Below are 13140 nucleotides of genomic sequence, written 5' to 3'. Positions count from 1 at the left end.
CACACTGTTCTTCTCTCTTCTCTCCTGACTGTTGCCTTTCTTCACTTTCTCCTTTTTGTTCCCTGCTGCACCCCCTCGCTTCTCTCACCACCACACACACTCAGGTCAACACAACACAAAACTCTCTTGAGCGCTTGCTGATGGTATCCGCGGTTATCTGGTGAATGAAAGAGAAGCTGGCGACTTGATAAACATATACGAGAGGGCTGAGAGCTGAGGCCTGCTCTGTCATTTGAAACCCAGCTTATCTTCCGCCCTCCGCCTCAAGATTACGCGTAGTTATACCATAATTACACTTCAGTCAGAACATAGAGGAGACGCTCTGCTCACTGAGGAATTCAGCTGGGTTTGATGTCGGGGTCTGTTGGGACCGAACGAAGCTTGTTTGAAACGTTTGTTGTGGTGTGTGGCGTATCATCTGGCAGCGTCAAATGATGTTAGGATGCCTGGTGCCATGGCCTATTAGTGCACCACGGCAAGAATGATGAAAAAGAACATTTATAGAAATTGAAATTATGGATGGAAGTTTGTGGAGTTAAACTATTGGTTGGTTTTGTTTGTCAATTATCTGTTTTTATGGATAGGTATTGGAGTTGGGACTCCCCTGTTTTCCCCCCCCAAGAAAGACCTAATCTCTTGTAACTTTTGTTAACTGGTGTGAAATGGCTAGCTAGTTTTCGTGGGTGCACCTGGTAGCGCTTTCAATTGGGTGATGTTTAACTCGTCTGAGTAGTTGTATCCTTGGCCTCTGCACGGAGCCAGGGCTTTTGTGGATCAATGGGGGATGAAGCTTTCGAGGGTGACTGTTGCGATGTGTTTGAGGGTCCGGCTGGTTGGGGCAAAGCGTGGGAAGGAAGCACCACTGTTACAAACATTCTGGCGCCCAGGACTACAATTCTGGTTTTTTCCACTTGTAGCCGGCCAAACCCTCCCATAACCTGTACGACGCTGGGCCAATTGTGCGCCGCCCTATGGGACTCCCGGTCACGGCCGGTAATGAAACCCCAGGCTGTAGTGACGCCGCTACACTGCGAAGCAGTGTCTTAGATCGCTGCGCCACTCAGGAGGCACCTGCAAAGAAATACGTCCCTCCTTTCCACTCCCTGTGGTCCTCTTTGGCTGGGAAATGATTTCCTGGGTACCTTCGGGAACAGCAGGGTAGTGCATGTGTGTCATCTCTAGCATGGCAGCGTATCAAAGCTGGAATGTGTGCAGTCTCAGGTGTGCCTCAATCTCCCCCTGATCCACAGGACTTAACCCTCCCTCCCCTCTCTTTCCATCCTCCTCCCGCTGTAGATCACCACAGATCTGCGGCAGCGCTGCACAGACAGCCACACGGGGACCTCAGCGTCTGCTCCTATGGCAGCTGGGATCATCGCGCTGGCCCTGGAGGCTAAGTAAGCTCATTAACCTTAACTCAGGGATTCACACGACACTACCTGTGCACTGCAGTTAGTTCAGTTCACCCAGCCAGTCAGTCAATCAATCCCATTGCTTATCACAATTCTCTCCTGTTTTTTTTCACTCTTTCTTTCTCTGCTGCACCCTCTCGCTCTCTCACTCACCCACACACACCAACTGCTCCGCACACACACTCGTCAAGCGGATCAGATTGGCCACAACTCTTTGAGCGCTGCTGATGGTATCAGTGGTTATCTGGTGAATGAAAGAGTGGAGTCGACTTTGATAAACATACCCGAGAGGAGCTGGAGCTGGGGCTGCCAGCAGGCCTGCTCTGTCATTTGAAATCCAGCTTATCTTTCCTCCCTCCGCCTCAGATTACGCCTGTATGTTTTTACCATAATTACACTTCAGTCAGAACACCAGAGGAGACGCTCTGCTCACTGAGGAATTCAGCTGGGTTTGATGTCGGGTCTGTTGGGACCGAACGAGCTGTTGAAACAGTTTGTGTGTGTGTGCGTACTCTGGCAGCGTTCAAATGATGTTAGGATGCCTGTGCCATGGCCTAGTTAGTGCACCACGGCAATGATGATGAAACATTTATAGAACTTGAATTATGGATGGAGTTGTGGAGTTAAACTATTGATTGGTTTTGTTTGTCAATTAATCTGTTTTTATGGATAGGTATTGGAGTTGGGACTCCCCTGTTTTCCCCCTCCAGAAGACCTATCTCTGTACTTTGTAACTGGTGTGAAATGGCTAGCTAGTTAGTGGTGCACGCTGGTAGCGTTTCAATTGGTGATGTTACTCGCTCTGAGTAGTTGTATCCCTTGCTCTGCAAGGGCCAGGGCTTTTGTGGATCAATGGGGGATGAAGCTTCGAGGGTGACTGTTGTCGATGTGTTTAGAGGGTCCCTGGTTGGGGCAAAGAGTGGGAAGGAAGCAACACTGTTACACCATTACTGGCGCCCAGGCTAACAACTTCTGGTTTTCACTTGAGAAAACTTTGAACAGAGTGAGAGTTGGACAGCGAGGGTAAGGGCAGACATCCGGACAGATGACTCCTGGGAAGGGAAACGCATCCACATACTGTCCCACTAGTGTTCAAGAGTTTGTTGGCATTGGGTAGCTGTGAAGGTTTTCCCCATTCCACAAAATATATATCCATGCGGAGTAGTACTTTTCTAGAATGTTCCCGGAATGCTGTGCCCAGAGGATGAAGGAGAGATGAGAGAAGAAAAAAAATTAAGCATCTGGTCGGCATATGAGGGGATTCCCGGGAAACTTGGTGACCCACATATTACATTTTTTTAAAGTGTTTTTGCATCAAAGGACACATGGCTACCATCTTGTAATGGTTTTACGTGAGATCAGACAGGGGAGGGAGATGGATAGACATATCTGCTATATCTCGCCCTCTTCTCCCCCCCTCGCGTTCTTTTTCTCACACACACACATCCATTCACCTTTTAAATGTGTGTACACACACACACACACACACACACACACACACACACTGTTAAGTCTGTGTATATTTGGTCACCAATGTGTGTCTGTGGTGTTTTGTGATTTATCCCCCAGTCCTCTGTTGTCGTGGAGGGATGTTCAGCACATCATCGTCAAGACATCTCGAGCCGGCCACCTCAATGCCCCTGACTGGAAGACCAATGCCGCTGGATACAATGGTGCTTAACACTGCTTGCCTCCTCTCCTCCCTTCACCTCAGCTACCCCCCCCCCCCCCCCCCCCCCCCCCCCCCCCCCCCCCCCCCCCCCCCCCCCCCCCCCCCCCCCCCCCCCCCCCCCCCCCCCCCCCCCCCCCCCCCCACTCTTTCTTTCATACCCCTGACTGTCCCAGTTGCTCACCATAAAACATCCCACCGCCTGCCAACTACCTGTCAGGCATTCCATGTGGTGTACTTTGTTTCATACGTGTGTTTGTAGTGTGTGCGTGTGTGTGTATTCGAGAGAGAGAGTGTGTGTGTGTGTACACACATGCTTGAGAGAGTGTGTGCTTGAGGTTTGTGTGTGTTTGTAGTATGTGAATTGAGGGTCAGCCAGGCTGCAGTCCCAGTCTGTCTGGAGTTTTTCCAAGCGGCTGTTTCAAAGAGCAATGGGAAATTGAGAGAGAGAAGTGGGGGGGAGCATGTCACCCAGAAGGAAATGGAGAGGAGGTTGAGAGAAAGGGTGACAGCGTAATGAAAGAGCGGGTGAGGAAACAGTATTTGATTGGCTGTGTTGATTGGGTTGACATTGATATGTAACTGTGATACTGTTTTAATTGGTTGTTCTATGACATCAATAACTATAGACTCAGAGCCATGTACAGGGACCATAGAACCCATTCCCCTGCACAATTTTCACGTTTACATTTTTTCTTACGTTTCAAATGAGTTTAAAAAAAGTTAAAGTATCCACTCCTGTGTCAACTAGAATCCTGTACTCTTTATCCATTCCTCTGGTTGAAATTACTCAAGATCTGTCATAGGAAAGTCGGTGGATACTTATCGAATTAAAACATTTCAGGCTGTAATACATGTTAAAACTGTCTAGATTTTTGGGGGGTGGGATATGTTGTTTACATCTGAATTCAATAACAACCCAAGTTGTAAGGCAACACATTTGTGGTAATTGTGGTGGATCCTTCCTACAGACACTGTATAGATATGTGTATGGGTCGGTGTATGTATTGACTTGATGTTTTGAACGGTTCGGATTGCCTGATGAGTGGGCGTGTCTTGCAGTCAGCCACCTGTATGGCTTTGGTCTGATGGACGCGGAGGCTATGGTAAAGGAGGCGGAGCGATGGAAGCAGGTCCCCGCCCAGCACATCTGTGTGGAGAGTGCCGACCGACAGATCAGGTACTACACAACCAACGCCTCCCTAGTTTTCCTGTCCTTACCCAATCAACCAACCAATCAAATTTGATCTGTTCAAAGCTATTGCCAAATACATTACAACACTATATTAAACAACAACCAAGGGTAGTGTTCATCAGGGCAAAAAGTTGTTTCACTCCGTTTTGGAGAATATTTTCCCATTTCGTGCCTACTGACTCTCTCCCGGGGGGTGTGTTTTTGTCCAGAGGTTTTCATGCACCTACATGTATGGGATTGTGCAAGCTCCTGCACTGAGGGGAGCCAGCCAAGCATTCGTTCTGGAGGGTCTAACGCGCACACACACACACACACACACACACACACATCCCAGATGACTTACAGGCCCTTTCAATTTGATCTGCTTGTTTTTTTTCTTCTGCGCAGCTGGATGCTTAATCGGGCCCTTGTTGAACACATCGACGAGCCAATCACAGTTTAGTTTACTGGCTTTGAATGGAAACAATTATCCTCATGCTAGTTCCCTAGTCGATCTCCCTATCTATCAGCCCCATGATGGCTGGACGATAGGAATCTTATGGGAAGCATATCATGTTTGTGTGTTTTGAGGGACTGTTTGTAGTATGTGAAGTGAGGCAGCACCGGGTGTGTTTTGGCAACACTGTGTTTTTGCTCTGGAGCTGTCCTCCGGGCGTCATCTTCCAGCCGCTGGGCTCTGCACTGAGACACCCCTTGGCTGGCCTCTCCATTGCATTTGGTAACGTCTGGGCCTTCTCATCCTTGGAGTATTGGAGAGAACCATGAGATCTGTAGACTGCCAGGGAAGTCGTAGTCTGGGTTTGTTTCGTCCTCCCAACCCCCCCGTCCCAAGCACACTTAAATGCAGATCTACACCTCAAACCACACACTTGCTAGCGTGGATTCTGGCATAGTGTTTGGGAGCCAAGCTGCGATATCACTCGTCCTGTCCCCTCTGCTCTCAAAAAAACACGGTTCAGATTCATCAATAATCCATGATGGCTGGGTAGCACATGGCTCGCCTACTCTGTGTCTGTGGGTTCCAATTCCTCTCACACGTCAGATTTAGATTCTGATTGGGTGACTGCTCTGACACTGACACCTGATTGGTTGCTTCCCTCTGCCTGCAGGACGATCCGCCCGGAGCATGTGGTGCGCTCTGTGTACAAGGCCACCGGCTGCATTGACAACTCCAACCACCATGTCATCTACCTGGAGCATGTGGTCGTACGCATCACCATCACACACCCGCGCCGCGGTGACCTGTCAATCAACCTCACGTCCCCCTCGGGAACCAAGTCCCAGCTGCTTGGCAACAGGTGAACCTCCACTTCAATTCTACTGTACTACTCTCGCTCTTACACTACGCACCAGGGTTTCTTCACTCCTGGCTGGAAGGCTTGTGTTCCATCCCAGCATTAACACACTTGTTTTGACGAATCATTAAGCCGTTAAATAGTTTAACCAGATGTGTTGGTACTGGACCGGAATAAGAAGAACCTGCACATCCCTGTGGCTCCCCAGGACCAGGATTGAAGAGAACTGGTCAACATGTTTCTACTACTGAGTCTCTCCAGTTTGTGGTCTGAATGTGGTTGAACCGTGTGGTTTCTCCCTTGTAGGAAATAGAAGTGTGGTTGACTTGTGGTCTCCTCTAGGTTGTTTGACCACTCCATGGAGGGCTTTAAGAACTGGGAGTTCATGACCACACACTGCTGGGGGGAGAAAGCGGCCGGGGACTGGATCCTGGAGATCCATGACTCCCCCTCGCAGCTCCGCAGCCAGAAAGTCCCAGGTACAGTAGACTCGAGAAGCCCTGTCTAAAGAAGCGACAGCACCAGTGGAAAATATGCTGAAAAAAGTGACCTATCCCCTTAAGGATACTCACCAACCAGAGTTATATTGTGTAGCAGTAAACCAATGATGTGTCCTTTACCAATGATGTGTAATTTTTCACCTTTTCTCTTGTCTGTCTTTGCTGATGCTATGCTGGGCGGCATAACCCAGGTAAGCTGAAGGAGTGGTCCCTGGTGCTATATGGCACCTCTGTGCACCCATACTCCTCCCTGCGCAGCGACAAGCCCCGTTCGGCCGAGCCCCCTGCAGACGAAGAATTCACTGAGGAGTACAGTGGTGAGTGGGGAATATGACGGAGGGACTAAAGAAAGAGGTGGAGGACAGAATACAGGAGTTCTCTCTCCCTACCACTTTCTGTTCCTTACCTATCTCTGTTTGCTACCTTGTTACATTGCATTTGGAAAGTATTCAGACGCCTTGACTTTATCCACATTTTGTTAATTTACAGCCTTGTTCTAAAATTGATTAAAGTTTTTTTTCCTTATCAATCTACACACAATACCCCATAATGACAAGCAAAAACAGGTTTTTAGAAATGTTTGTAAGTTTATAAAAAATGTAAACATTTCACATCACATTTACATAAGTATTAATACCCTTTACTCAGTACTTTGTTGAAGCACCTTGCACCTTTGGTGCAATTACAGCCTCAAGTTGTCTTGGGTATGGTGCTACAATCTTGGCACACCTGTATTTGGGGAGTTTCTCCCATTTTTCTCTGCAGATCCTCTCAAGCTCTGTCATGTTGAATGGGGAGCGTCGCTGCACAGCTATTTTCAGATCTTTCCAGAGATGTTCGATCGGGTTCAAGTCCGGGCTCTGGCTGGGACACTCGAGAACATTCAGAGACTTGTCCCGATGCCACTCCTGCGTTGTCTTGGCTCTGTGCTTAGGGTCGTTGTCCTGTTGGAAGGTGAACCTTCGCCCCAGTCTGAAGTCCTGAGCGCTCTGAAGCAGGTTTTCATCAAGGATCGCTCTGTACTTTGTTCTGTTCATCTTTGCCTCAATCCTGACTAGTCTCCCAGTCCCTGCTGCTGAAAAACCTCCCCACAGCACGATGCTGCCACCACCATGCTTCACCGTAGGGATGGTGCCAGGTTTCCTCCAGACGTGACGCTTGGCATTCAGGCCAAAGAGTTCAATCTTGGTTTCATCAGACCAGAGAATCTTGTTTCTCATGGTCTGAGTCTTTAGGTGCCTTTTGGCAAACTCCAAGCGGGCTGTCATGTGCCTTTTACTGAGGAGTGGCTTTGGTCTGGCCACTCGACCATAAAGGCCTGATTGGTGGAGTGCTGAAGTGATGGTTGTCCTTCTGGAAGGTTATCCCATCTCCACTGAGGAGCTCTGTCAGAGTGACCATCGGGTTCTTGGTCACCTCCCTGACCAAGGCCCTTCTCCCCCGATTGCTCAGTTTGGCCGGGCGGCCAGCTCTAGGAAGAGTCTGTATTCTAGTCAATGCCATCCTATTAAACTATTGCTGTACTGTGTATGTACTATTCTATCCTATGTATTCTACAGATATACAAAATATTCTATCCACATACTTTCCAAAATGTCTATACATCCCATCACATAGATACAGTTGAAGTCAGAAGTTTACATACACCTTAGCCAAATGCATTTAAACGCCGTTTTTCACAATTCCTGACATTTAATCCTAGTAAAAATTCCCTGTTTTAGGTCAGTTAGGATCACCACTTTATTTTAAGAATGTGAAATGTCAGAATAATAGAGAGAATTATGCATTTCAGCTTTTATTTATTTCATCACATTCCCAGTCGGTCAGAAGTTTACATGCACTCAATTAGTGTTTGGTAGCATTGCCTTTAAATTGTTTAACGTGGGTCAAACGTTTCGCTTAGCCTTCCACAAGCTTCCCACAATAAGTTGGGTGAATTTTGGCCCATTCCTCCTGACAGAGCTGGTGTAACTGAGTCAGGTTTGTAGGCCTCCTTGCTTGCACATGCTTTTTCAGTTCTGCCCACAAATTTTCTATGGGATTTGTTGTCAGGTCTTTGTGATGGCCACTCCAATACCTTGACTTTGTTGTCCTTAAGCCATTTTTCCACAACTTTGGAAGTATGCTTGGGGTCATTGTCCATTTGGAAGACCCATTTGCGACCAATCTTTAACTTCCTGACTGATGTCTTGAGATGTTGCTTCAATATATCCACATAATGTACCTTCCTCGTGATGCCATCTATTTTGTGAAGTGCACCAGTCCCTCCTGCAGCAAAGCATCCCCACAACATGATGCTGCCACCCCCGTGCTTCACGGTTGGGATGGTGTTCTTCGGCTTGCAAGCCTCCCCCTTCTTCCTCCAAACATAACGATGGTCATTATGGCCATACAGTTCTATTTTTGTTTCATCAGACCAGAGGACATTTCTCCAAAAAGTACAATCTTTGTCCCCATGTGCAGTTGCAAACCATAGTCTGGCTTTTTTATGGCGGTTTTGGAGCAGTGGCTTCTTTCTTGCTGAGCGGCCTTTCAGGTTATGTCGCTACAGAACTCGTTTTACTGTGGATATAGATATTTTTGTACCCGTTTCCTCCAGCGTCTTCACATGGTTCTTTGCTGTTGTTCTGGGATTGATTTGCACTTTTCGCATCAAAGTACGTTCATCTCTAGGAGACAGAATGCGTGTCCTTCCTGAGCGCTATGACGGCAGTGTGGTCCTATGGTGTTTATACTTGCGTACTATTGTTTGTACAGATGAACATGGTACCTTCAGGCGTTTGGAAATTGCTCCCAAGGATGAACCAGGCTTGTAGAGGTCTACAATTTATTTTCTGAGGTCTTGGCTGATTTCTTTTGATTTCCCCATGATGTCAAGCAAATAGGGACTAAGTTTTCAAGGTAGGTCTTGAAATACATCCAGAGGTACACCTCCAATTGACTCAAATCATGTCAATTAGCCTATCAGTAGCTTCTAAAGCCATGACAACATTTTCTGGAATTTTCCAAGCTAATAAAAGGCACAGTCAACTTAGTGTATGTAAACTTCTGACCTATGGGAATTGTGATACAGTGAAATAATCTGTTTGTAATCAATTGTTGGAAAAATTACTTGTCATGCACAAAGAAGATGACCTAACTGACTTGCCAAAACTATAGTTTGTTGACAAGACATTTGTGTAGTGGTTGAAAAACACTTAGGTTGGAGTCATTAAAACTCGTACGTAAACTTCCGACTTCAACTGTAGACAGATATCTCAAACTTCTTCCATTTAAGAATGATGGATGCCAATGTTCTTGGGGACCTTCAATGCTGCATATTTTTTTTATATTTTTTTTACCCTTCCCCAGATCAGTTTCCTCACACAATTGCGTAACCTATAGAAGTGTTGCGCAATATGAGCTCATGGGTTCTCATGATGTGTTTGATTAGATTTTCGAATTACATTTGCATTGATGTCAGAGTGATTAGAGGGACAATAGAGTCTGGAGTACCAGGCAGTTAGCAAGTTTGGTAGGCTACTAATGACCATTAGCAGCATCAGAGCTTGGAGAAGCCTAATTGCCGTGACTAAATGTTTGTAACAGGGACTGAATACTTTCCGAGTGCACTGTACCTCCTATGGTTCCTATCTCGCACTACCTTGAACCACTTTCCTTTTATAGCTCTAGCTCTCTCCGTAACTTCTTTATCAGCAAAGTCTGTGCTAGTAGGAAAAGAGAAGTACACATTTTTTCTCTTTCTTTTCTCCCCCTTTCTCTACCTCTGTGGGTTTCTCCTGCAGGGTTACAGTGAGCAGGCAGCTGATAGTCATTAGCCAGTGTGATCAGCCACAGCCATGATAGCAGAACATAAACACCCCCAACATTTTTATGCTCGTTAGACACAACACACTCCTGCCTTCTGCACAACAGGAACACCTTTCACACTCTCACTCACTCACTCAAACAGACCTAGCAATAGGAGAATATTACACAAGACACTGAAGACTTTCTACTTCTCTAACGGTAATGTGATTCGCTGTAGTACACATCAGACACTGCACCCTAACATCACACTACATGGTTGTTTCTTCAAAACTTAGAATTATGGGTTGGAATGCCAGTCACCTCCCTTTAATCGCACCCAGTTTTGTCTCATTCATAAAGTCAACTAACCTCCCCACCCCCTGTAGCATGGTGTATTACAGTACCCATAATGCTCTGTATAACACATCCTCTTCACCAGGGCTCTGTAACAGTGAGTGCAACGAGAACGGCTGTGAAGGCCCCGGACCTCATCAGTGCATCAACTGCCTCCACTACTTCCTCAAGTTCAAGAACAACACCAGGTTAGAATGTCAGTGTTCTGGCTGTCAAGTCATAGGCTGTGTTTACACAGGCAGCCCAATTCTGATCTTTTCCCCAATTATTGGCAGAAGATCTGATTGGTCAAAAGACTGCAGTGTCAGGGATATTGCACCTCTCTTGTTTCACTCGTTTGCTTTGATTGAAGTCGGTGGTGACCCGACTATTGCCACACGGTGAGAACCATTCTTACAAGGCCATGATCCGTAGAGTAAGGCGTACCATAAACAAATCGTTTCCAAAACGAATGTGTGTGTGAGAGGGGGAGGTTGACCTGTGTGAATGTGTGCAGTGGAGATCTTAGTCCACTGTTGCCTATGTCTGGAGCACATTACACAGTACACTAATAAACAAGAGGGGTGTGCAGGTGCCTCTGTCTTGTAAAACCTTATCATTAGCCATCTTAAGAATACAATGATTTTCCACTACTTCCAACCCCTGAGTGCTTAATTGTAGCGAGTGGGTTTGGAGGGTGAAGGAAGGGGGGGGGGGGTTACTGACGCTAATGCTCATAATTATATCCCTATGTTTCTCTTTGATGACCTCGCCTAACAGGTGGGGATGTGAGTGTGGTTGGAGGGGGAGGGGGCTCTGACGTGGGAGAAGTTCTGGAGCACACGGTTTTACATTTATTTAAAAACAGGCGGTTTATGAAGTTATCTAACAGATGTGCTTTAAAAGAAGGCACCTGTTCACCGTACAGAAACGCACGGACATTCCCACGCTTATGCAGTCACAAATCTGATACGCACGGAAACAAATGCTGTGTATAATTTCGGACCATGAACTTTGTTCGCTCCCATGGGGGGAAGAGGGATTGTTATTCTAGAATCTAGTGGATTTTGGTTTATCACCTTGTTCAAACAGAGTCAGCGGTCAGAGTGCAAAAATCTAGCCTAGCATTCCGTTTCTTTCCTTTAGCCTGTTCCTGTATGCCGATAACATATTTCTCCTCTCTCTCTGTCCCATCCTTCTCCCTCTTTCTCCACTGCGCTGCAGGACGTGCGTGTCTGAGTGCCCATCCGGGTTTTTCCGCGACGACAGGAAGCGCTGTAAGAAGTGTTCATCTCTGTGTGAGACGTGTGTTGGTAGCCGTAGCGACCAGTGCTCCACCTGCAGACCGGGCTTCCACCTTAACGAGGGCTCCAATAACTGTGTGGCCAGCTGTGTGGACGGCTTCTATCTGGACCACGGCAAGTCACACACACACACGGAATATTCTAATATGGGCCTTGACGTGCCTTGAAGGCAATTGGTTGGTTGATTGATTGGCTAGAAAACCAACCAATGACCTGGTGTCCCAGGTATGAAACCTTGAGGCACAGATTTGAACCCACCCTCGCCCTTCCCCTCCACCATCCTCAAACGCCACCTCTTCTCCCTTACCCACCGCTGACCCCGACTCCGACACCAACCCCCCTAACACTTCCAATGCCTCTTTGGCCCCTATGTGACTAGACGTCTTCTTTCGTGTTACAGATTCCAACATGTGCAGGAGATGCAACGAGAACTGCAAGAAGTGCACCACGTCTAATATCTGCACCGAATGCAAACCAGGGATGAGGTAAGCCAAACACACTCCCTCTGAACCCGTCACCTCTAGCCCCCCTACACACAAACACACTCCCTCTGAACCCGTCACCTCTAGCCCCCCTACACACAAACACACGATTATATATATATATATATATATATATATATATATATATATATATATATATATATATATATATTTTATTTATTTTTTTATTTTATTTTTTTATTACTGGTCCGTTGGTGTATGATGGGAATTATTTTATATATATACACACACACACACACACACACACACATACACACACACACACAGTGCATTCGGAAAGTATTCAGACCCCTTGACATTTCACATTTTGTTACATTACAGCCTTGTTCTACACACAATACTCCATAATGACATTTCTAAAAACCTGTTTTCGCTTTGTCATTATGGGGTATTGTCTGTAGAATAAGGCTGTAATGTAACAAAATGTGAGAAGTCAAGGGGTCTGAATACTTTCCGAATGCACTGTATATTCGGTTCCGAGGTGGACCAGATCCGACCCAGAATATGTCAGAGATGAGTGCAAATTGGGTCGGGTCTTTATCGGACCCAAATGGATCCGAAAGATTAAAATTGCAGCTTTATTGCGTGCATGCCAGCAGAATTGTTTTGACTTGTCTGGCAGGCAGTGAATGTTAACGTTTCACATGCATTTCTGTTGTTGGCCTATCTAAAATAGAGTGTGTCTACACTACAGCTTAGTATTTCATAAATGCATCCCTAATTTTAAAATATCGACACAAAAAGGTGTGTGGCAAAGACGTTTCTTTCTCCCACAGATTTGTGCACATTCATTGTGAGTTGTTTTCCCTTTGTTAATCTTATTTTTTGATATATACGAACAAAAATATAAACACAACATGTTACAGTTCATATAAGGAAATCTGTCAATTGAAATAAGTTCATTAGGCCCTAATCTATGGGTTTCACATGACTGGGCAGGGGCGCAGGCATGTGTGTGGACGTGAAGGCATAGGCCCACAACTTGGGAGCCAAGCCGACCCACTGGCGAGCTAGGCCCAGCCAATTAGGAGTTTTTCCCCACAAAAGGGTTTTATTACAGACAGAAACACTCCCCCCCCCCCCCGACGATCCCGCAGGTGAAGAAGCCGGATGTGGGCGGAAAACTGGGCTGTTGTGGGC

The 13140-nt window shown here is 46.5% G+C and overlaps 1 protein-coding gene across 6 annotated transcripts in view; it reads left to right on the top strand.

Moving 5' to 3' along the window:
- The window catches only part of pcsk5b (proprotein convertase subtilisin/kexin type 5b), an 81422-nt gene that overhangs the window by 36083 nt on the left and 32199 nt on the right, over positions 1-13140 (top strand). For all 6 annotated transcript variants that reach the window (XR_011480997.1, XM_070446936.1, XM_024002278.2 and 3 more), the window contains 8 exons: positions 2982-3085; positions 4144-4261; positions 5386-5574; positions 5914-6050; positions 6263-6388; positions 10300-10402; positions 11418-11611; positions 11898-11982. Coding sequence is in view for 5 of the 6 variants with exons in the window: in XM_070446936.1 (XP_070303037.1) it covers positions 2982-3085; positions 4144-4261; positions 5386-5574; positions 5914-6050; positions 6263-6388; positions 10300-10402; positions 11418-11611; positions 11898-11982 (1056 nt within the window). In the remaining variant the exon portion in view is untranslated. The remainder of the gene's footprint in view (positions 1-2981; positions 3086-4143; positions 4262-5385; positions 5575-5913; positions 6051-6262; positions 6389-10299; positions 10403-11417; positions 11612-11897; positions 11983-13140) is intronic.

Source organism: Salvelinus sp. IW2-2015, linkage group LG15 (genome assembly GCF_002910315.2).
Source record: "Salvelinus sp. IW2-2015 linkage group LG15, ASM291031v2, whole genome shotgun sequence".
In the NCBI taxonomy this organism is placed as follows: Eukaryota; Metazoa; Chordata; class Actinopteri; order Salmoniformes; family Salmonidae; genus Salvelinus; species Salvelinus sp. IW2-2015.
Note: the sequence above shows the minus strand (reverse complement) of the source record. Positions and strands in the feature narration are given on the sequence as shown.